Source organism: Sturnira hondurensis, unplaced genomic scaffold, assembly GCF_014824575.4.
Source record: "Sturnira hondurensis isolate 20B ecotype Veracruz unplaced genomic scaffold, ASM1482457v3 Scaffold0021354, whole genome shotgun sequence".
In the NCBI taxonomy this organism is placed as follows: Eukaryota; Metazoa; Chordata; class Mammalia; order Chiroptera; family Phyllostomidae; genus Sturnira; species Sturnira hondurensis.
The window spans coordinates 19,401,993-19,427,805 of record NW_028093985.1 but is presented as its reverse complement, the minus strand read 5'-3'; the positions used below and the strand labels follow the sequence as shown (position 1 = coordinate 19,427,805).

At 37.8% G+C, this 25,813-nt stretch overlaps 1 protein-coding gene across 1 annotated transcript in view; it reads right to left on the bottom strand.

Moving 5' to 3' along the window:
• Window positions 1–6,601: 6,601 nt before the first annotated feature.
• Window positions 6,602–25,813, bottom strand: part of ARSK (arylsulfatase family member K) — a 45,349-nt gene continuing 26,137 nt past the window's right edge. The window contains exons 5-8 of the mRNA XM_037032266.1: window positions 23,801–23,972; window positions 19,556–19,780; window positions 11,912–12,136; window positions 6,602–7,214 (exon numbers count right to left, since the gene is read on the bottom strand). Coding sequence (XP_036888161.1) covers window positions 6,916–7,214; window positions 11,912–12,136; window positions 19,556–19,780; window positions 23,801–23,972 — 921 coding nt within the window. The 3' untranslated portion in view covers window positions 6,602–6,915. The remainder of the gene's footprint in view (window positions 7,215–11,911; window positions 12,137–19,555; window positions 19,781–23,800; window positions 23,973–25,813) is intronic.

Here is a 25,813-nt window from a genome sequence, read left to right as displayed (position 1 = left end):
AACTATGTATTTATAAAAATAGATCATACAAAACAAGTAGATCATACTATATACAATGTTTTGTATCCTGCTTTCCCCCCACTTAAAATTACATTTGGACAAGTTCCCATTTAATGAGTAAAAAACATGATGTAATTTTGTGTAATGTGAAGTGAATACAATGATTTAAATCGCCCCTGTTTCTGGACAGAGGTTTTCCAGGTTTCACTTTATAAATAGTTCTGTGAAGAACATCTCTTCACATACATACTTCCATCACATCCAGTCATTCCCTTATAAAATCCTAGAATTGAAATCGCTAGGGCAGACAGAGCACACGTATTTTTAAAGCATTTTAAGACATGGGCACAAGCAACGCATGTTTGTTTTTCCCTATAATCCAAACAATAATGGGCCTCATCACTGTTTTTAATTTTTGTCATTCTCTTACGAGAAAAAATCATGTTTGTTATTTCTTCATTTTTAAATTGAGAAGCCTTTAAAACTCTCCATGCTTGAAAACGAGAGCCAGGCATTGGTAGCTTTTAAACATACTCGGGCGATTTCAGTTTGCAGCAAACTTGGGAACCATTGTTCTAGATTGGAAGTTGGCGAGTTATGACCCACAGGTAGAATCTGTGTTCTGGTAAACAAAGTTTCATGGGCACACAGCCAGCTAATTTGTTTACTATTGTCTGTTGCTGCTTTTATGCTACCAGGGCAAAACTGAGTAGTTGTCAGAGACCGCATGGCTCACAAAGCCTGAAGTAGTTAGTATCTGGCCTTTTTCATAGAAAAGGATAAAACAGAGATAGCATCCCTTTGTCAACTCTCCTGTGTAGGCTTTTGCTAGAAGTTACAATTTCTAGAAAGTTCTGCATATTTGAGAAGGCCACTCCCTTTCACCCTGTCCTGCCATGACCTAACGTGTTAGTTTTCTTCTCCAATGTGATATCTGAAAAACTCTAATTCTAACTCAGATTAATTCAACAAGTACTAAGGTTCTCCCATGTGTCAGGCACTTGGAACACTTTTGCCAGGAAACAAAAAGGCCAAAAGGCCCTGACTGCATGGAGCTTTCATCCTAGTATGAAGCTTTCAAAAGCCTACACAGGAGAGTTGACAAAGGGATGCTATCTCTGTTTTATCCTTTTCTATGAGGAGGAGGTGTGGGAGACGTCCCAAGCAAGTTCAGTGTGCAAAATGTACATTGAATTGAGTGGTAATGTTTTCCGTGGAGAAAAATAAACCAGGGAAGTCCTTGTAAGAAGGTAGCATTTGAGCACTGACCTAGGGAGGAAACAGTTGAGCCACGTGGAAATTTGAGGAAAGAACTGCATTCCAGGCAAAAAGAATTAACAAGCACAGTTTTGACATGGTACGTGGCTGGTATGCTGGCAAATACCAGGGAAGTCAGTGTGGCTGGAGCAGAGTGAATGAAATGGTAGTGTGGATGGAGATGCTGTCTGAGACAGAACATTTGGCCAGATCATTTGGGGCCTTGAAGGCCAACGTAATGACTTTGACTTTTAGAGAGTAAGATGGGAAGCCAGTGGAGGGTTTTGAGTATTCAGTGATGTAACTGGATATATTTTTAACAGAATCACTGTGGTTGCTGTGGTGACAATAGACTGAAGAAAACCACAGGCAGACTCAGGGAAACCTTAGGAGGCTATTGCAAAATTCTAAACAACAGATTATGGTGGATTGTAACAAGGTGGTTGCTGCAGAGGTAGTAAAAAATGAAGCCCAAATATGGTCCCCAATCCAGTTTATAATTTCTGTTGGCTTCTTTCAGATTCTGCCATAATTTATCTTGGTTTTATAAGTTTTTCTTTTTTGTTTTCATGGTTGTTAGATAACATTTTGAATTATGTAGATATTGCCCTTAAAATTCAATTGTATCTATTATGATCCTGCTTAAAACATCACAAATGCTCGGTAAATTCTAACAATGGATGCACATTAAGGGGTTTGTGTAAAGCAAGATGGTTTCATTTATCTTCACATGCCTGTGTTTTCAGATCCACATCTCTACTGTTTTATTTTTCCCTAAAATTGGCACACACACACATTAGCTATTTTATGTTTTTCAATTTTAATTAGGAAATGGAAGGTAGATTTGAATATTTTAATTTTAACCTTAATAATCAAAGATTGATATCTTTTTCTTAAGGGTTTTACTTCAGAACGTACCTGAAGTGAAATTTATTTCTTAGAAATTCATACATAACTACAAAGATAAGCTCATGCAAATTCACCAAAAAACAATAAAATAAAGGAGATAAACTGACTCATAAAGAAAAAGGACACTTTGAAAAAGGAAGTTAGGTAAAATTATTATTTGCAGATAAGTTTTTTTTTAACTGGGAAAATATAAGATACCAAATGAAAAACTACTATAAGCAATAAGATGGTTTGGTACAAAATAAACATATAGCAATAAAGTTTGCATATGAACAACAATCAGAAGATATAATGCAAGAAAGATCTACTTAAAAATTGCACCACCATGGCCCTGGCTGGTGTAGCTCAGTGGATTGAGCATGGGCCTGTGAACCAGACAATCACAGTTCGATTCCCAGTCAGGGCACATTTCTGGGTTGCAGGCCAGTTCCCGGCAGGGGCCAGTTCCCAGCCAGGGATGCACAAGAAGCAACCATACATTGATGTTTCTCTTCCTCTCTCCTTCCCTTCCCCTCTAAAGATAAATGAATAAAATATTTAAAAAAAATTGCACCACCACCAGTGACTGATAAAACAACTAGGAATAAGCTCATCTCTGGCTACACATTAGGATCCTCAGCTGTAAGAGACTTAATAAGCAAAACAACAATAAGAGCAAAACAGTGTCCTGGTGTCATCCCCAGAATTCTAATTCAATTGGTGTGGGGTGAGGCCGAGGTGGTACTTTATGAAAGCCCTACTTTCCAAAGAACTCTATGAAGAAACTGATCCACTGGAGGAAACCTTACAATACTACTGAGTGTCATGATAGAAGACTTGAAGAAAAGGAAAAGCATACTCTATTCTTTAGAATAATTGAATATTTTAACAAATATAGTTCTCCCTAAACTTGGCTATAAATTTATGATTTCATAAAAAGACTAACAGGATTTTCATTTTTAAAACTAGATGAACTTACTCTATAATTTGAATGGAAAAATATAAGTTAGCAAGAGTACACAGGGCAATTCTAAAAAGAAAACTATTGCAAAGGGACAAGTGTGACCAGCTATTGACTACCGCCCTAATAAACAGATTAGAGTGGTCCATTGCAAAACAAAAAAATGTTCTGAAACAAATGAAAATGAGATGTGGGTATATGATAAAATGGCATTTCAGATCCACAGAGGGAAAGATGAATTTATTTCATAAAAGATCAATAATAAAGTGGCATTTTCTTTTTGAAATGATATTTTATTGATTATGCTATTATAGTTGTCCCAATTTTCCCCCTTTCTCCCCCTCCACCCAACACCCCCTACTCCCTCAGGCATTCCTCACACCATTGTCCATGTCCGTGGGTCATGCATATGAGTTCTTTGGCTTTTCCATTTCCTATACTGTGCTATACATCTCCATAGCTATTCTGTGACTACCTATTTGTACTTCTTAATCCCCTCACCTCCTTACCCATTCCCCCCAACACACTCCCTCTCATCTGGCAACTGTTAAAACACTCTGTTTCTTTGATTCTGTCTCTATTCTTGTTTGCTTAGTTTGATTTTTAGATTCAATTGTTGATAGGTATGTATTTATTGCCATTTTATTATTCATAGTTTTGATCTTCTTTTTCCTAAATAAGCCCCTTTAACATTTCATATTATAATGGTTTGGTGATGATGAAACTCCTTTAGTTTTTTTTTTTTGTTTTTGGCCTGGGAAGCTCTTTATCTGCCCTTCGATTCTAAATGATAGCTTTGCTGGGTAGAGCAATCTTGGTTGTAGGTCCCTGCTCTTCAAGACTTTGAATATTTCTTGCCAGTCCCTTCTAGCCTGGAAAGTTTCTTTTGAGAAATCAGCTGACATTCTCATGGGAACTCCTCCGTAGGTAACTACCTTCTTTTCGCTTGCTGCTTGTAAGGTTCTTTATCTTTAACCTTTGGGATTTTAATTTTGATATGTCTAGGAGTGGGTTTCTTTGCATCCATCTTGTCTGGGACTCTCTGTGCTTCTTGGACTTGCATTTCTATTTCCTTCACCAAATTAGGAAAGTTTTCTTTCATTATTTTTTCAAATAGGTACCCAATTTCTTGCTCTTTCGCTCCTTTTTCTGCCACCCCTATGATGCAAATGTTGGACCTCTTGAAGTTGTCCCAGAGGCTGCTTATACTATCCTCAAATTTTTTTGGATTCTTTTTACTTCTTGTTGTTCTGATTGGTTGTTTTTTCTGCCTTTTGTTCCAAATCATTGCTTTGATTCTCAGCTTCATCCACTTTGCTGTTGTTTCCCTGTAAATTATTCTTTATTTAAATCAGTGTATCCTTCATTTCTGACTGGATCTGTTTTATGCTGTTGAGGTCTTCACTAAGTTCCTTGAGTATCATTATAACCAGTATTTTAAACTCTGCATCTGATTGCTTATCTATTTCATTTAGCTCTCTCTCTGGAGTTTTGATCTGTTTTTTTATTTGGACCATGTTTATCTCTTCATTTCGGCAGCCTCCCTGTGTTTGTTTCTATGTATTAGGTAGAGCTGCTTTGATTCTTTGTCTTGGTAATATGGCTTAATTTAGTAGGTGTCCTGTAGGATCCAGTGCACAGCCTCACCTACCACCCAAACTGGGTATGCAAGGTACACCCTTCTTGTGGGCTAAGGATAGCGTCCTCTTGTAGTTGAGGGTTGGTTGCTATTGGCAGATCAATGGGAGGGATTTACCCAGGCCAGTCAGTTGCAAGTTTTGGCTGTGACTACTGACCACCAATCTCTCCCCTCCATGGAGAATCAGCTATGCAGGGACAGGGTGGTGGTACCCCGAAATGGTCTGTAGCTGCCTACTGGTACACAGGCTGTAGGGTCTCTCAGGTGGTACAGGCCAAGGACAGCCTGGTGCCACCTTGCCTAGGCTATAAAGTAATTTGGAATGGTTGCTACTTGTGCTGGGCTTGGAGATTTGCAGTGAAGCCAAGCTGTGAATCAAGGCTGGCTACAGCTAGCACCCAGCCTGGGGCCAGTTAGCAAGAAGTACAGGGGCTGGGAGCTCACAGAGGCCAGATGTTGTTTGTTTGATAGGGATTTAGGAAGTTATGAAGCATAAGCCAAGACCCAACATTCATATTGAAAAGTCACGGGCCCATAAGTTGGATGGAATTGAGTCTCAGGGAATCTCCAGGGTGGGGCACACAGTGTTAGGCAGGTTGATGGAGTCTCAGATATGGCACTATCCTGTAGCTCTGTGGCTCTGTTGGGGGAGAGCTGGGAAAAGGACAATGGCCTCTGCCTGCCTTTCTGTTTGGGAGAAAGCTGTCCACCAGTTCTTGCCTTGATGCCCGACACTCCTTTTCCTCCCTATATGCCTCTAGTACCTTTTAAGCTGCTACCCCAGATCTGGAGCTCAGAGGGAGTGACTGCAAGTCCATCCACATGTGGGTTCTTTAAGCAGAACTGCTTGAGACCCCAGAAGTTTCTTCCACTGACTCAATCCCTGCTGGTTTTTGCAGGCAGAAGTTATGTGGACTTACCCTCCTGGCACTGCAACCCTGGACTGGTATGCCTGGTGTGGGGCTGAATTCCTTGCTCCCGAGATATCCCTTCCAAATTTTTATCCAGTATACATGAATGTGGGACCAGCCCACTCTGTGAGTCCGCCTCTTCTACCAGTCTGGATGGAAGTGGTTTCTTTAATTCCATGGTTGTCAGACTTTCATTCAACTCAATTTCTGAGGACCTAAAGAAGAAAAATATAACTCTAAAAGAAGATAAATGGGGAAGACCATTCTAAATATATATGACACAAAATCCCAGAGCTACAAAAGCAAATATTCATACACTTGATTGCATGAAAATACCAATTTATACATGGTAAAAACACGACAGCAAAGTCAAAAGACAAATTACAAAAAGGAAAAGAAATATTCTCAGCTCCTTTTATAGACAAAGAACTAATATCTAAAGTATTCCTGTAAAAAAAAAAAAGAAAAATGGGCAAAGAAGAGAAAAATAAGAAGGGTCATAGTAAAGAAAATTCCAATGGCTATTAAAAATATATGAAAACATGATATACATTACTCATAAAAATAAAGTATATAAAATTTTTAATTATTGATTTTAGAGAAACACTGGCTTGTGGTTCCACTTATTCTTGCATTCATTCCTTGCTTCTTGTATGTGCCCTGACTGGGGATCAAACCCGCACCCTTGGCATATTGGGACAATGCTCTAACCAGCTGAACTACCTGGCCTGGGCAGGTAATAATATATTTTTAATCTCTTAGATTAGCAAAGGATGTGAGGGCTTGCATTGCTGGTGAAACTTTAAGTTGGTATAATTTCTTTAGGGGTACAGTATTAAAGTCAGCCTTATGCAGGGACTATGTCCCATCAGATACTTCCATCGAAAAAAAACACAAATGGTCCATATCCCATCAGATACAAATAACTCATCAGACACCATTGAATACTCACAAATTACTATTTTATGGCTCATAAGTAATAATCAATAATAGATATTCTACATTCCATATTATTCAGAGGAATATAATTTTATATTCTTCCATTTGCTTCCATTCTTTTAATGCTTCCATTAAATTGTTAGAAGTTAGTAAGATGTTGATAATAATCATTTTTGAAAATATATAATTCTATAATGATTTTTTTAACTTTAAATAGTGTACATTCTTTAAAAGTAAAAATCAGTAATTATTAAAACTAACACTTAAAATATATAATCATGATCTTTTAAAGTATTCCTATATAGCTCTGGAACACTTTCTCATTTTTGTTCATATTTTTTTTGGTTAGTATCAGTTTTAAGCCACTGATCAATTGCACTTTCATACTTCCTCGGCTCTTTCAGCCAGTCTTGATGCCACCTAAGATTTGCTATAACATCTGAATAGTTTTGTCCTAAGCTTTGTTTCCACTTGATAAACTGCTCTTTATTGTATTGGTGGACAGAAGCAGAAACTTCAGGGTAGTTTATAATGGAGCGAAGCTTCTGGTCCAAAGAATATGTAATTTCTGGAAATTTTGTAGCAATATTTGTTAGTTCATCTGGATCTGAGGAAACATCTGAAAGAAAAAAAATACCTGTCAAAATAATTACCTGCTATAAGAACATTTTTTAGAATGTCATTACTCTGTGACAGATAATGTATTAGAATTTATTTTTATTTTCACTTCCTCTTAGCATAGTAAGACAAAGGACACTATAAATGGTAAAACAATATACCAAAAATTAAACACCTCTTCAAATGTATGTTCAAATTATCTTCCTTCTTACCATCATCTTCTGTCCCATTTTTTCTTATTCATCCTTAGATGGCAGAAACGGTCAAACTCTTATCACTAGTAAGCTGGCTTAGCCCCAATTCTTCCTGATTTTGATGCCTTGCTTACTTTGATATACAGGAAAAAAAACAGTAATGCTTTTATTGTCCTGTATCATCAATAGCCCCAAACTAAAGAATGTTTTGAGTTAATAATTTTGACATTTGTAATTGAGAAAGAAACTTAGGGATAAGTTACTATTAATAATGGCTTAGCACATATTTCATGTGCAAAAAGGGAGCATGGAATAAGTAAAATCTTAATTATAATAATGTTGACTTACAGTGAACTCACAAAATAGCGAAACTAGCAGGCATTAGTATAGAGTGTAAGGAGGATGGATTTTGGAGTCAGACCAGCGTTGAAATCCCAGTTATGCCACTTCTTACCACAAAACCTTGCACAGGTATCTGAATCCCTTTGACCCCTGGTCATCTCTATAATAATGAGGATTATTATATCAACTTGTAGGGTTGGAGGCAACATTAAATATATGTGCAAAATGTCAGGCACCATAAGATACAGGTGTTAATTCTTCAGGACAGCTGCAACCAAGGTACAATGAGAGGGTGTTGACTACTGATTGGCAAAGATAACCATGAGTATTAGAGGATGTCTTCATCCGAGAAAGACGGTGATTTGAATATTGCATTCCAAATCAAAGGCTTTAGGACAATTACTCTGGAATTCAGAGGGTGATTTGCAAAGAAGCTGCTCCCTGGTGGGCAACCTTTTGTAGATTATCTCAGCAGGAGAAGCAGCAGGTATTTAATTATTTAATGCTAATTACTGTACCTCCTAGGCAGCACTACACTTAAAAAGGTCAGCTCATTATGCATCATACTAAACTTTAAAAAAATGTATCTTCTATCCAGCTACCCTGTCTTTTGTTCAGATCATTCAAGCTATTTACATTTAAGGTGATTATTGATGATATATATGTGGTGCTATATATATATATATGATGATAAATATATATATTTGTTAGAATACATTTTCCCCTGCTTTTTTTCCTCTCTTTTTCCTCTTCTTAAAGCAAGCCCTTTAACCTTTGTTGCAGTACAGATTTGGTGTTAACAAACTCCTTTAGCTTTTTCTTGTTTGGGAAGCTCTTTATTGCTCCTTCAATTCAAATGATAGCCTTGCTGGGTAAAGTAGCCTTGGTTGTAGGTCCTTGATTTTTCATCACCTTGAGTATTTCACACCACACTCTTCTGGCCTGAAATGTTTCTGTTTGAGTAATTAGATGCTAGTCTAATTGGTGCTCCCTTGTAGGTAATTACCTGCTTTACTCTTGCGGCTTTTAGGATTGCTTGTCTTTAAGCCTTCTCATTTTAATTATGATGTATCTTGGTATGGGCCTCTGGGTCCAACTTGTTTGGGACTGTCTGACATTTTCCTTTACCAGACTAGGCAAGTCTTCAGTCATTATTTCTTCAAATATATTCTGATCCCTTGCTCCCTCTCTTCTTGTGGTATTACTATGATGTGGATGTTACTGCATTTTATGCTGTCTAAAATGTTTCTTAAGCTCTCCTTATTTTTCTTAAAATTCTTTTTTTCTGCTCTGCCTGGGTGTTATTTTCTACCTTGTCTTCCAAAACACTGATTCTCTCCTCTGCTTCATCTAACCTACTGTTGATTACTTCCTGTGTATTATTTGTCTCAAATATTGCACTCTTTATTTCTGACTTGTCCTTTTTTATGGTTTCCATGTCTTTTTTGATGCTGTTGAGTATCCTTATAATTATTGCTTTAAATTCTCTATCTGATAAATTGCTTGCCTCTATATCATGTAGTTTTTCCAGAGAATTCTCTTGTTCTTCCATTTGGGGTCTGTTTCTTTGTTCCCATTTTGTCTCCTACTTTGTATTTTGCACCTTAGATGTTAAACTAATCAGCCATTATTTTACTCAATTGTTAATCTAATCAGTCTGTAATCAGCAATCTGGCTTAACACCACAGGGTAGGGCACAATAATTCCTTCAGGCAGGGCTATTGTTTCCCCTCAGGCTGATGCCATTCAGGCTGATACCACTCCTCCGAGAGGAGTGCTTTGCCCGAGAAAGATGGCTTCTGCAGTGTGGGGAATGACTCAGCACAAGGTTCCTGGTGGCTTTTTCTAGTTCTCTGGAGGAACCTCTGGAGGAGCCTTCAGCTCCAGACTTTACTCAAGCATCTTTACTCCACTCTGCCCTTCCTCTGCTGGAGCCCAGGGTAAGTGGCTGCAAATGAAATTTTGTGCATTGGCCCTTTAAGAGGCTCTCTGCATCTCTAGTCATCTCTTCCTGCCAGACAGAAATCCTACTGCTTTTCACAGCTGGATGCTATCTGGGTTTCTTTCCATCGCTAGTTCTATAGGCTGGGGAGCCCATCTTGGGGTTTAGACCTCACACTTCTCAGGGGAAACCACCAGCTGCTGAAATATCCCTTTGGAACTTCAGCTGCTACCGATGGGAGTCCAGTCAGCTCTTTTGTGCCTTCCCCACACCCTCTATCAGTCTTGTGGTGAAGTGGTTTCTTCTGTCTGTCCTTGGTTATAAGGCTCCTCTCCAGCTAGTATTGAGTTGGTTATTCTGGATGATTTGTCTACAATTTAGTTGTAATTCCAGATTGGTCCTGAGAGGAGCTTAGTGTAGCTTTCACTTACTACTCCCACTCACAGGTCCTTCAATAAGAATAAAATATGTAGGAATAAAACTAACCAAGGATGTAAAAGATCTGTACACGGAAAATTATGACAATGAAGAAAGAAATTGAAGAAGATAACAAATAAATAGAAATACATACTGTGTTTATGGATAGGAAGAATTAATATCATTAAAATATCCATACTGCAATTTATAGATTCGGTGCAATTCCTATCAAGATTCAATATATTTCACAGAACTAGAACAAATATTTTTAAAATTTATGTGTAACCACAAAAGACCCCGCATAGCAACAGTGATCCTGAGAAGAAGAATGATGTTGGAAGAATCATGCTGCCTAATATTAAACTATACTACAAGGCCATGATAATCAAAACAGCCTGGTACTGACATAAAAACAGACACATAGATCAATGGAACAGAATAGAAAGCCCAGAAATAAATCCACACTTTTACAGTTAATTACTATTTGACAGAGGAAGCACAACACATACAATGGGCTAACAATAACTTATTCAATAAATGGTGTTGGGAAAATTAGACAAATGTGCAGAAAAGTGAAACTAGACCAGCTTCTTACACCACACACAAGAATAAATTCAAAATGGGTCAAAGACTTAAATGTTAGACCTGAAACCATAAAAATCCTAGAAGGAAATATAAGCAGCAAAATCTTGGATACTGCTCATAGAAATTTTTTATGGAATATATCTCCCCAAGCAAGAGAAACAAAAGAAAAAAATAAACAAATGGGACTACATCAAACTAAAAAGGTTCTGCACAGCAAAGGAAAACCTTAACAATTATAAAAGGACTAACCAAAGAATGGGAGGACATATTCTCTGATACTTTTGATAAGCGGTTAATACCTAAAATTTATGAAGTACTTACAAAACTCCACCAAAAAAACAAATCACCCAACTAAAAAATGGGCAAAGGACCTGAATAGACACTTCTCTAAAGAGGACATACAGATGGTCAACAGACACATGGAAAGATGCTCAACGTCACTAATCATCAGAGAAATTTAAATTAAAACCATAATGAGATACCATCTCACACCTGTCAGAATGGCTATCATCAATAAATCAACAAACAAGTGCTGGTGAGGATGTGGAGAAAGAAGAACCCTTTTGTACTGTTGGTGGGAATGAAGATTGGTGCAACCACTGTGGAAAGCAGTATGGGGATACCTCAAAAAATGAGAAATAGATGTACCTTTTGACCCAGCAATCCCACCTCTGGGAATATATCCAAAGGTACCCAAAACACTAATTTGAAAGATTCAATTCAACGTAAGCACCCCTATGCTCATTGCAGCATTATTTACAATTGCCAAGATTTAGAAGCAGCCCAAGTGTCCATCAATAGATGAGTGGATAAAACAATTATGGGACATTTACACAATAGAATTCTATTCAGCCATAAAAAAGAATACAATTTTACCTTTATAACAGTATGGATGGATCTGGAGAACATTATGCTAAGTGAAATAAGCCAGTCAGAGAAAGACAAATACCATATGATTTCAGTTCTACGTGGAATCTAATGAGCAAACTGAACTGACAAGCCAAACAGAGACAGACTCATAGATGGAAAGCAGATAAAAGCTAGTTGGGGGAGGGGAGGTTCAGCGGTGGAAGGATTGAGCAAAAAGGCAAAAGGTCTCATGGACATGGACAACAATGTGGTAATTGTGGAGGGAAAGGGAATATAAGAGGGCTACATGGTAATGGAAAAAATTCAATAAAGATTAAACTTAAAAAATACGTATATAAACAAATTTACCAAAGAGTTGAGGTGATACAGAAGCACCATCAGAGTAGGCTATATACTTCCACTGGTTAGTCCGAAGCATGTAGGTGGAAGCATTCACATTGCATCCATGAAATTCACTGAGAATCCAGGGTGGATGTGGGTTTTTTAATTTATTCTCATTCTTAAATATTTCTGATGATAATGGCAACAAAGAGTATCCACTCAGGTTCGAAGGCAGAGGAATTCCAGCAATGTCTGTAACACAAATAATACAATATTTTAAAATAACTCATTTTTTCATTTGTGAGACGTTTATAAATGACATCAGCAAAGGTCACGGAGACTAGGGACTGTGTACGGATTTTGTAAAAAACATTGTCTGGATCCAAGTACTTTCTCTACTAGCTGTGCTTGTGCATGTTATTAACTACTTTGAACCTCAGTTTCCTCATTTGTAAAAGGGGAATAATAGTAATGGTACCTGTATTTCATAGGTTTATTTTTGGCTTCAATATGGTAATTTATGTAAAATTCTGAGACCAGTGCCTGGTACACAGGAAACCCTCAACAAATGTTAATTAATATTATCAGTCCTTTGTTTCTGAATGATTAAATAATCACTGTTGTTGCTCACATTTGTCCCATAAGATATTAATAAGACCTGTATAAGAAAGGATTTGTTACATGTTGTCAAACAATGGTTAAAATTAAATAGTTAAATTTATTGTAGATGTAAATTTACTGCTGATGCATATCATATACCTTAAGACGTGGTATATACTAAGCCATGTGTCCCAGAATTATTTGATGATAGGACTTTTTTTTTTACCTCAAAGTACTATCTTGAGGAATTAGTGTTTTTGCAGAACATATGCTGGAAAATCTTATGTTATACTGATTTGGGAAAATAATTTTTTTCCTCATCAACTATAGACATATAAACAATAGGATGAGAAATGAAATGGCAAACTTATAAAGAGGTTGTTTAAAAGAGGTATTTGTAATGCAACAATGTAAAAATTACTTTTAAGGTATTCTTCTTTAATCCAAGCTATGTTTTTTCTATGGAAAAATTACTATTAATTATGGCTGGGTACTTGGGAGAGCTCCAAAATGGGTCTCTGGTTGCCTCTCCACCCTTTTCTGGTTTCAGTGTTCTTTGTTTTTATGTATAACTAAATATTTCCAAAGAAAAATAGAAGCAATATATCTGCATTGCTGGAAATTAAAATTGAATGTAAAAATTAATTTAGCTTGACTATATGTATTTGTTGAAAAACAGGTTTATTAAAGGAGAATAAAGAAATAAAAAAAGACCTCTGTAAGTCTTCTTTAAGTACCTGTTTTAAATATAACTTAATTAAAAACTTTGTATCTTCCATTTCCTTGGAGGGGGCATATTGCAAGTACTAATCTCCCAACCAATCACAATCAGGGAGTTTTGAGAAAGAAAGAAAAAGCAAGAGAGCAAGAAAGAAAGGAGAGGAAAGAACTACAGATTTGTTATCATAGAAATGTACACTTGAAACCTATAAAGTCACTCCAATAAATTTAATTTAAAAAGAACCATTCCAGAGATAACTGGTTAAAAACAGGGAGCAGGAGGAAAGATACTGAAGAAAACATACATGAGAGCACTGCCCAAGATGAAACTACAAAACAGTAGGCTACTTACTGCAAAGTCGACTGTAAGGAAAGGGAGTTTGAGGGAACAGGCTGGCTCGGGAGGCCTGTTCGGTGTGTCGGCCATGGGGTGGCAACACCAGAGAGCCACAGGAAGGGAGAGGAGAGGACTTTGATGGCTGGGCAGCAGGGACCAACTGGCATGTATTCAGGACTGGGAAGTTACTGCATTTAGCATTTTAATAGCCTTTAATACTTAAACATACCTTATTTCATATCCATTCTTAGCCTAATTTTCCTAAAAAAGCTTGAAAGCCTAAGAAAATTTACATGATTTTCCTGTGTTCATATGACAAGTAGTAAGCTAGAATAAGAGTACATTTAAGCCCTGGCTGGTGTAGTTCAGTGGATTGAGCACGGGCCTGTGAACCAGACGATCGCAGTTCGATTCTCAGTCAGGGCACATGCCTGGGTTACAGGCCGGTTCCTTGCAGGCTAACTACCAGCAGGAGACGCACAAAAGGCAACCATACATTGATGTTTCTCTCCCTCTCTCCTTCCCCTCTAAAGATAAATAAATAAATAAAATCTTTAAAAAAAAGAGTGCATTTAAGTATAATTTTTTTCACTTACTCAACAAAATTATTCCCTTTCACTTACTCCCTTTCTTTCCTACTTCTATTCTAGGAGTAGGAAAGAAAAAACAATGGGCAAAACAGATAAGCTCTCTTAAAACTTAAATTCTAATGGAGGGAGGCAGACAAACAAATATGTCAGATGGTGGTAAATATAATGAAGAAAAATAAAGCACGATAAGGGAGAGAAAAGGATGTGTTTATGTGCTGTTTTATACAGTGTGATCAAGGAAGACCTCTCTGATGAGGTAACATTTAAATAGAAACCTGAGGAAAGGCTGGAGTGAGCCCTGTGGATACCTGGGGGAAGGGTATCAGCTCAGGGAACAGCAAGTGTGCAAACCTGGGGGCAGGGACCTGCTGGATTCATTCCCCAGACACCAAGGGTGTCCTCTAGGGCTAGAGCAGAAGGAGTGAGGAGTAAAATTATAAAAGATGTATTGGGAAGAGGAAGAGATCATGGTGGACTCCTGTGCCCAGTTAGAGATTTGGGGTTTTACTCTAACAAAAATAGGAAACCAGTAGGGGATTTTGAGCAGAATTGTGACGTCTCACACTAACTACTGTATGGCAAGCGGGTGAATTGATTAAAAGTGGATAAAAGTAGAAAGTAGGAGTTAGGAAGCTATATGGCAAAAGTCCAGGCAAGAGATAATGTGGTTTATTTCTAGTCTTTTATTATCAGTAGAACAAATACCTTTGTAATTGATGTTGAGTAAAACCCAGGTCAAATATCCATAGTATTTAATAAATACTTTACATATTTGTCAGCTTTTCTATGTATCAGGAAACTGCATATTTATTTCTCGCATATTTATCAATAATTTCCTTAAAAGCACTTTAGCTTAAACTGCTTTTCGAAAAGCTTATTGATCTTTGTTTAAAACCATTTTTCTTCTTTGTTCTTCTAACAGATCTGGATGAAGAGAGAAAGGTTATATTTCTTCCTGACCATATGAGTAGATAAGGAATTAGACTAGTATGGCAATGATCCAAACTGTGCAGTTTAAGGGCAAACCTAAGAAAAATAAAAAATATCAATGGCAATAAATATAACATTTAATTGTTTACCATGCCATAGTCCTAAACCATGGAACTGCCGCAATTATTTCCATTTCATTCATAAGAAAACTGAAGATCCAAGATATTAAGTAACTTGCCCAGGGCCAACCAGTTGGTAAATCCTGAAGGAGGGATTTAAATTCAGGAAGCCCAGGATCACTGCTTCTTCAATACTCCCTCACAGTCTTGCTTTACTGTAGTTATTCCACTTGACAATAGTTTTCAGCCAAAAAAAAAAAAAAAAACCCAAACTGGTTTATACTAATTTGTAGCAGGGAATAAGGATTTCCTTTTGCCATTTGTGACAGCATGGATGGACCTAGAGGGTATTATGTGAAGTGAAATAAGACAGAGAAAGACAAGTACCATATGATTCCTCTCTTATGTAGAATCTAAAANTCACAGTCTTGCGTTACTATAGTTATTCCACTTGACAATAGTTTTCAGCCAAAAAAAAAAACCCAAACTGGTTTATACTAATTTGCAGCAGGGAATAAGGATTTCCTTTTGCCATTTGTGACAGCATGGATGGACCTAGAGGGTATTATGTGAAGTGAAATAAGACAGAGAAAGACAAGTACCATATGATTCCTCTCTTATGTAGAATCTAAAAAACAAACAGACTCATAGATACAGTGAACAATCTGATGGTTGCCAGATGGAATGGGACTAGGGAGGCTAGGTGAAAGGTGAAAGGATGAAAAAGTATGAATTGGCAGTTATAAAATAGTCACAGGAATGTAACATACAGCATAGGGAAGATAGTCGATAATATTGTAACAACTATGAACGGTGTTAAGTGGGTACTAGACTTACTGGGTGATCAAATGTCTAATCACTGTGTTGTACATTGAAACTGATGATGTATGTCAACTGTAACTGAAAAATAAAAAATAAAATAAAAACAAAACAGTGTATGGAGAATGCCTCTCCCAATCCTCCACTAAGATCCTGTAACAAGGAGGATTTTGCAATTTAAATAATTCATTTTAGCAATTAAGCATTCTTTTAAACATAACTGTATTTTAAGGTAATTAGATTTTCACAATTTAAAAAAATCTGGCTTTATTTTTATTTTCAGTTATAACTGTTGCTAGTAACTTTTTACTATCAAAAGTGTGCTGATTTGGACAGTAAGTTAGACATCTATTTCAATAAGCAAACAAAATAAAACAAAAATCCGTGTTCATATAGTTTTAAAGCCTACATTTTCTTTTCAATAATGCATGGGGGTCATTTTCATGTATCATTTAATTTTTAAAGTTGACTATTATTTACCCACTATATTACTACTCTATATTCATACTGTGTTTACTTTTTAACCATAGAGATAATTTTTTCTGTTCATCTACAGTTTATTCTCTAATACTGAAATTTCAGAATTATACATGCATATGTATATTTTGAAAAACAGTGCGCATACTTTTTTATCTCAAGATTGTAAAATAGAGAATTTACATCAAGAGCAAATATAAAAAACTATTTAAAGAAAAGTGATTTCAACAATGCATATTAATCAACTAGCAGATAAGGTGATAGGATGGCTAGGAACTGAGTAGGATATACTGTAAACAAAGTGCAGGATATCACCAAGGAATATACTGGGGGCAAACTGAGAAATAATCACCCCAACCTTAATCACTGTACCTCAAGGAAACTGAACGAGGCTAAAAGTCAATCAAATTTGATGATCCTGAGGAGGCTTTTCACTGGAAATGGGGTAGGGTGGGGCAAGGAGTACATGAGGAAAAACGAGGGGAGGAAGCTGTAAAGAAATGGCAATATAGATAAGCATATATTCACAAAATTATAAAGATGATAATAAAGGAGATACTTAAAATAGTTACAGTTATACACAGTTGCATGTACATTTTATTAATTATGCCATTATAGCTGTCTCAATTTTTCCCCCCTTTGCTCCCCTCTGCCCAGTTCTCCCCTTCCCTCCTAGAAATGGTGAAAAGTAACAGGGACTAGTGGAGCCAGAAAGTGGCAGAAATATGGCTAAGTGTTAAAACTGCTTAAGATAAAGGAGAACCAGCAAATGATGACTAAGAAACTGAAATTAAAAATATACATCAGGCAAAAGTACAACAAAGACTTGTGTTCAAATATACAAGAAGTGATATGAAATAAAAGAAAAGGAAAAGACACTGATACAAATTAACTGTAAAGAATTTAAGACCTTGGAATAGTCTTTAGGTAAATGAAGAGAAAGACTTTTAGCAGAAGGAAGGAGATAGAAAGAACTCTCAAATTCCTTGATTTTTCAGAGACTTGTTTCTTTCACATTTTAATATGTATATTAAACATATGTATCTTATGTTGTATTATCTTTTTCTTTCACCAAAACCTATTTACAGATTGATGGTGCTTTTTTGTAATGGATGCCTCTTTAAAACAGTGGAAATATAATCTTTAAATTATATTGTGCTTGAAGTACTCTGCTAAATTAGATAGAAACGAACAGTTCTATATAATTCCCTCTGTGTTGATGATGGCATTGTGTTAGTAAAAACTGCTAAGTGCCACTATCCAAATGTTGCTGTTCCAGACCCATGGTTATGTTTATAGACATTAAGAAGGGAAATAGTAAAGCAGATAGTTCAGAACCATCTAAAGATTCTCAGGAGAAATGTTCATAGACTCAGATTAAGGGACTTTGCGAACACTGTACAAAATTAGTAGTTTCAAAGTGGATGAAATAATCAAGAAGGGAAATGCTTACATTTTAGGAAGGTGAAGAATCAGATGATATATAAGGTCTGTCTGGGAAAAGTCCAGCCATTGTTAATATAAAAAGAGCGGTTTGCATGACATCGATGTAACCTGGCAGCCAAGGAGAGTGGTCTGGATTGCTCATGTGTGAACAATGATGACCTCACTACAAGCCAGTGGGGCCGGTAGATGCTGTTGAGTGAGCATGTGTACTGTGTGGTCATTGTGTTCAAAATGACCGAGTAGAGCAATGAATCTGCATCAAATTTTGCATTAAGTTTGAACATTCCTCCACAGAAACTATTTGGATGACACGGAAGGCTTTTGGGGATGATGCAATGAGTGCAGTGCAAATAAAAGTGTAGAACAAACTCTTAACAGATGGTTGGGAATCTGTTGAAAGTGATTAATGTTCTGGAAGGCCTGCCAACAAGCAGAACACCTGAGAATGTTCAATAAGTATGGGATGCAATCAACAAAGATCTGTGACTGACAGTGCAAGAACTAGAAGCTGATCTGAGGATTCCAAAAAGTACTGTGCCTGAGATTTTGACACAGGATCTTAGCATGAAACATGTCGTGGCAAAATGTGTTCCATGGCTTCTGCTACCAGAGCAGAATGAAAATCATGCTGCAGTTGCTAATGACTTGATTCAAACCACTACCACTGAACCAGATTTCCTCCAGAAGGTCATAACCGGAGATGAATGGTGGGTCTACGGCTATGATCCAGAAAGGAAGGCCTAGTGGTCCCAATGGAAGTTGCCTGGTTCTCCATGCCCAAAGATGGTGCAGCAAAGTTGCAGCAAGACCATGTTGACTGTGTTTGTTGATTAGGAAGGTACTGTCCATCATGAGGATGCTCCTCCAGACCAAATAATTAATAAGGATTAATAATATAATGTTCTTTGTCAGTTGAGAGATGCAATACAAAGAAAATGGCCACAGCTATGGGCAACTGGTGATTGGCAGCTTCATCACAATGTGCCTGCTCAGGCATCTTGTCTCATACAGAGTTTTCTGGTGAAATATCAAATCACCCAGGTTGGCTCAGCCCCTCTAGAGCCCAGATTTGGTGCCCTGCAACTTCTGGCTTTTCCCAAAGCTAACATCACCTTTAAAGGGAAGAGATTTCAGACTGTCAATGAGATTTAAGAAAATACAAAGGGGCAGCTGATGGAGATTCCAACAAAGAATTTTGCAGTGTTTTGAACAGTGGAAGAGATGCTGGGAGAACTGTGTGAGGTCCCAATGTGCCTACTTTGAAGGGGACTGAGGCATCATTGTCCTATATACAGTGTTTCTTGTATTTTGTATTTTCTTCAATGAATGTCTCCATTTTTCATATCACATGTCTGGATACTTTCTGGACAGACCTTGTACATACCTATCTATGAAGTTATGAACCTGAATATCTTCTATGGCTTATTCCATAGTCATATCCTGATGTGATGACTACAAGTAAGTGAAGGCCAAGGGAACCTAAGCAATATTATCTTCCTATTTCACATCTGGATTTGATTCATAGTTAAAGGAGTTGCTCAAAGTTATAAAGAAGTCAGCAGGGCCTGACTACTTTGCTTATTCATTCTCCAGCATTATTACAAATAAAGATCTATAGAGTTACATTACTTACCAAGCATAGTAGGGTAAATATCCACAAGAGAAACCACATCCGATACTTGTACGTTGGCCTGAATCCCTGGCCCCATTATCAAGAGTGGGACGTGAGCGCTCGCTTCGTACATGCTCATTTTGTAGAACTGGCGATGTTCCATGGCCAGCTCACCGTGGTCCGAGGTGTATATGACGACAGTTTTCTCTAGAAGGCCTAGCTGGTGAAGAGCCAAAATAATCTCACCTACAATGTAATCAAGATAAATCTTAATTAGCTTTTAGTTAATGTTTTATTCTGTCAAAGTTAAGTTTATAACACCTCTGTCCTATAAGAGGTGGTCCGAATGCTGCTTAACATCTGAGTAGTATTTACTGCTCTTAAGTAATACCAAGTTTCATGTGCCTCTTCCTCAGCTGACAGACAAGAGAGAGGAAGAAGAAACTATAATACTTATAGGATAGTTTCTTCTATCTGAAGATCATACTGGCATGCTTTCTATGTTCCTATTGGAGAATAGGGGGATTTTTTCCCCTTTAGTGACTTGAAAGGAAAAAAAAGACTAAGTCTGGACATCAGCACCACGCGTCTCAGATAATGAAAGGGTGGGTATTGCACTGACCCACAATTTCTGCCCAATGGGAGGTGGTAAGAGGGGTCAGAACTCCCCTTCCCTGCCACACTTTTCCAAAATCCATAATCACCAGATCTTGTCCATGAAGGTGGCGGAGAGTTATGGAAATCCCATCTTTGAAGAAGGGCTGGAAGCAGTACAAATAGCATATGAGTGTGACTTAGCATGTCCTCATTATAATTAAGAGATCACTGTATTGTCCAGAGAGAATAGTATCCCCTATTTTGGCACTTCCTAAATCTAGGATACAGGGTGCTGATGTGCTATTTAAAAGATGAAACAAAACAAAACTAAAAATGACAGATAACTCAGAGGTCCCGTCAGAAATGAGACACAGCGCTCTGTGGAGTTGTTGATGGAGTTCTGACCATCAGGATTTTCAACTGGACAACAGAAATTGCTTCCTAATTGGTCTTCTTGCCTGCACCCTTTCCCTCCCACAGTATTTCTTGTGCCACTCTGGTGGATATCTTTCTAAAATTTTTGATTACATCACACCCAGTGTAAACCTTTTCCTCAGCTTCCCACCGTTTAATTCTTTAGCCTGACACACAAAGCCCCTGCCCACTCTCCAAGCTCCAACCTGCAGACCTTTAAGTTGCACAATCCTAACAACTTGGAATTCCCTGAACTGATATTTATCAGTTTAGACTTTCCTGCCTTCTGTGTCAAACGCCTTTTCTCCCACTGACTGCTTAGCAAATTGCCTTCTTCCTTATGACCCAGCTCAAGCATTTCCCCCCTGGTGAAGCTCCCCGCTCCTCTAGGCAGAGTGAATCACTCTGACCTCCAAGACCCTACAGCTTGTGCGCTGCTGTGGTTACCACGTGTTATAACTGCCGGTACATGTTTTACTGAGTTCTCACTACGTGGCAGGCACTAAGGATGCAAAGCTGGGCCCCTAAAATGCAATGCTGAGGAAGACTGAATGTCCCTGCCCTCATGAAGCTCCTGTTTTTCAAGGGAAATGGATGATAAACAAGTAAATAGATTAAATAATTAGAGATTATGGTGTAAGCAAACAAGGTATAGAGTAAGTAGGATGATGGGGAGGGCACACGAACTCAGAGTGGCTGGAAAGATACTCCTGTGGAGGTGGTATTTGAGCTGACAGCTAAAGAGTGACGATAGGCAGCCATGGAAAAACAGGGAAGGGCATCGCAGGCAGAGGGAACAGTGCAGGTAAGGCCCTGAGGTAGAGTGTACGCCGAGAGGGTTTTTATTTTTATTTTTAAAATTTATTTATTTTAATTGTTGTTCAAGTACAGTTTTCTGTCTTTTACTCCCATCCCAGCTCACCCACCCAGCCCTCCCCGACTCCCTCCCATTTCCAACCCCCTTAGTTTTTGTCCATGTGTCCTTTATAACTGTTCCTATAAACCCTTCCCCTTTGCCCCTGAAATTCCCTCCCCTCTCCCCTCTGGTCACTGTCAGCCTGTTCTCTATTTCACTGTCTTTGGTTATATTTTGCTTGCTTGTTTGTTTTGTTGTTTAGCTTCCTGTTAAAGGTGAGATCATATGGTATTTGTCCTTCAACATCTGGCTTATTTCACTCAGCATAATGCTTTCCAGTACCATCCATGCTGTTGCAAAGGGTAGGAGCTCCTTCTTTCTTCCTGTTGCATAGAATTCCATTATGCAGATGTACCATAATTTTTTGATCATTTACTGATGGGCACCTAGGTTGCTTCCAACACTTGGTTATTGTAAATTGTGCTGCTATGAACATTGGGGTGCATAGATCCTTTTGGATAGGTGTTTTAGGGCTCTTAGGATATAATCCCAGCAGTGGAGTTGCTGGGTCAAAAGGCAGTTCCATTTTTAGTTTTCTGAGAAAATTCCATACTGTTTTCCATAGTGGTATTTTAATTAATACATAATTTCTTGATTACATTCAACTTAATACTACCAATGCCTGACATACTGCCTGATCACTAGGAGGCACTAAATGTTTTTGAACAGGCATAGTGAACAGTAATAAATACTACTGTATTTGGTGACCAAACCAGTTGTAGATTTAACAGCAAGGATACAATGTATTTCATAACCTTGGTAACTTGAAGTGGGCTGCTTTCTGAAGAGACTTTTTCCTGAAGAGACTTCAAGAGTAGTGTTCCCACACTGCCTGCATAACTTTATAAACTATTTCACTTTAGTAGATATGGATGAATGGATAGTTGCAAACATTCAAAAGAGATTTCCAGGGTGCAAATGGGTGACTATCACTAATATCAGAAAATATATAAATGCAATTCAACATTTGTCTGGATTTAAGGATTAAAGAAACTTACAATCTTACTTGCATTTTAAATTAAATAGTTGGAAAATCCTTAAGACTTAGTACATATTATACTTAATATATTATAAATAATTTATCCATATGAGTGTTTTGCAAACAGGCTGTTCCTGTTTTATATTTTTCTATTTTTGCCCAATGAATATTTTTTAAGAAACAGCCACTCACTTGTTCACTACCAAGGTTTACTTTGTACAGAAAAGGTGTTACCTACACTTCACAATGAATTTATGCTCTATTCCACTGTGCAGGAAAATAAATGATACGGTTTGTGAAAAGAACATGCCCATAAAAATGGGTATGTTTTTTAAACCAGGGTTCCTCCACCTAAAGTGGAAACTGTCACAACTCTACAAGTGAGTAGGCCAAACACATTCTTGACAGTCATTTTAGGGAGACAGGTTTGGTTTTGAGCTGAATTAGAAAAGGAAATTCACTATGATTCTGGACCAGAATACACATGGGGAAACTGACTTCACCTTTAGTTAATCCTTGCTCTGAGGGGCCTGGGGAGAAGTATTGGTGTTGTAGGTATTACAAGTCTGGGAGAAGTCACAAGGTTTACAGCTAAACTGTCTCATCTTCTAGATTCAAGAATCCAGAACCTAAGCTGCCTCAGTTACCTATCACAAGGGTACCTGTGTTTGACTGAAGACAGGCCTACTTCAGAGATGTTTTGGGTTCAGTTCTAAGCCACTGCAATAAAGCTGTAATCTTTTGCTGGTGGAGGTTCTTCCCTTTAATTTGTATAAAATGCAACACCTGCCCCGGCTGGTGTAGCTCAGTAGATTGAGCGAGGGCCTGCGAACCAGACGATCGCAGTACGATTCCCAGTCAGGGCACATGCCTGGGTTGCAGGGCAGTTTCCGGCAGGGGACCCACGAGAAGCAACCATACATTGATATTTCTCTCCCTCTTTCCTTCCCTTCCTCTCTAAAGATAAATAAAATCTAAAAAAAAAATTTAAAATGCAACACCTGTGAAGCGCAATAAAGAGGCATGCCTGTATTGATGCCTGATTAAAGCTGGTAAAAGGATTTGTTCCAAGCAAACGGCATAGCCTTCCATGACCCTTTCTTTGTACATGACCAGACCTAAGCATTTATTAATTTATGAATAAATAAATTAGAAAAGGCCTTTATTCTATTATTGTTAATGCAAATTATCCAACTTTTATATGTGTCAAGAACCTTATAATGCTAAGTCTGAAGTGTCTCAGCAACTGATAAAAAAAATGATCTCAGGATGTTCATACAAGTTACCAACCAGCATAATCACAGTTACTTGGGGACATATACTTTTTCTTCATGAAATTGCTAATTATTATACCACCTACCAAGCATGGCATCTGTCTCAGCACACATAGCATAATAGAATGCTCTGATGTTCTTAATTTCTTTTTTGGTGAACTTCCCAGTGCAGTTTTTTGTATAAGAAGAGTAGAAGTCTGTAGGGTGCATCTCTGACAGGGGCAGCCACTCTGGGATTTGGATGGCACCATGAGACACCTCAAACAGGGACAAAAACAGAGCGTGATGTTCATCTCATCCAACAAGTACACTTTAATTATCGAAGAGAGTGGGAAAGAATGGTTAAAAATTATGTACAGAAAAGAGTAAATCAAATACATAAATTAGGAACAAACTATTCTCGGTAGTACCAAGAGTTCTATATTAATATCTGTATATATAGTGAAATAGATGTGAAAATTCTTTTTAACATTATACGTCAGTGAAAATACCACAAGCTGTATCAGACAATCTCTTGTTCAGAAGAAGGGTCTAAGCGCTTTCAATAGTTGTGCGATCAACTCCAGTTTCAGAATCATCAACCTAGGAATACAGACTCCTTTTCTCCAGTAATTCACTAGCCAAAATGACGATAGCTAGTGAGATAGCCAACTGTTTGTTAAAAACAAATACAACTTTTTCATATAGAAGTGCTTACAGTTTTGGTGAAAAGAAGACAAGATTTAAGTCATGTATGCCTTTTAGTCATGTAACTTTAAAAATTTCAAGTAATTTGCCTGCTTGTTTTGTTGATTAGGTTACAACTGTACTTGAACAACAATAAAATAATTTTTAAAAATTCAAGCATCTACTTATTATTTACCTAAAGGTTATTGGAATCATTTCATTAGGCTAATACTACAAATGAGTTTTTAGATAAGAACGAGTTGGAACTTTTAAGAAAGACGATTTATTTGAAACTTGGACAATATTTCCTTTAAAATATGGTGCGCTGAAAGTGTTTCTGATTAGAATTTTTTTCTCAATCCTCACCTGTGGAAAAGTTTACTGATTTTAGAGAGAGAGGAAGGGAGAAAGAAAGAGAAACATTGATGTGTTGCCTCTCGTATGTGCCTGACTGGGGATTGAACCCGCAACCTGGGTATGAGCCCTCACCGTGAACCCTCCCCAGGGATGGAACACACAATATTTTTGGTGTACAGGATAACACTCCAACCAACCGAGCCACCTTGCCAGGGCCTGATTTGAGTTTTTAAAGTGAGTTAAATTTGATTTAAGATAATATGTTTCAAAACACAGGCAGTCCTTCCTGTGCATGGTTCAGGTATGCACGGATTTCAGGTACCGCAGTCCGGTTAGGTAACACCAGTCTCCCCCTGACAGGGTTCAGATTTTAGTTACCAAGGTGTGTTAACTGAGTTATCGCATAAACTGTAAGCTTTCCCATCCACATGCTGCTAGCTCTTTAGTCTGCAAATCATTGCATGAATGAAAGATGTGTATCAGTGACTAATCAGGCCACTTCTTCCCAAGTCTGTCCTGACTGGTCACTGCACACCCCGTATTCTGCACACACACAGACAGCAGGGTGTGTGGTTGTGCTGCCCTGCTGTGCCCCAGTGGCAGGTCCATGGGACACTGCATAAAAATGGGTCATCACAGCAGGGAGCTGGTTAACAGAGAGGAATGTAGAATAAAGAGATGAGAAGTGGTAACACTGCAGTGAAACCTGAATTGAACACTGACTGGAGTTACAGAAGGAATAGTCGACATGGGGATGCTGACGCAGCTAGATATGCAGCCAGAGGAACTGAGTGAAGACGCGCTCATCGATATAAATGGGGGTGGTCACTGGAAAGAAAGGGTAAACATGTCCTAGAGGAAGTGATGGAGGCAAAGATCTTCACATGAAAGGAACTCTTAGGAATATATTACAACATTGAAAGTGCAAAGGGCAAAATGCTGGAAGGGAATCCAGATTTAGAAAGGAATACGACAATATGCCCAGCCACAGAGAAAAGGCTTGCTCCATACCAAACTGTACAATGAGAACACAGAGCACTGTTCCAAGTACTCTCGATCATTTTTTTACAACAAGC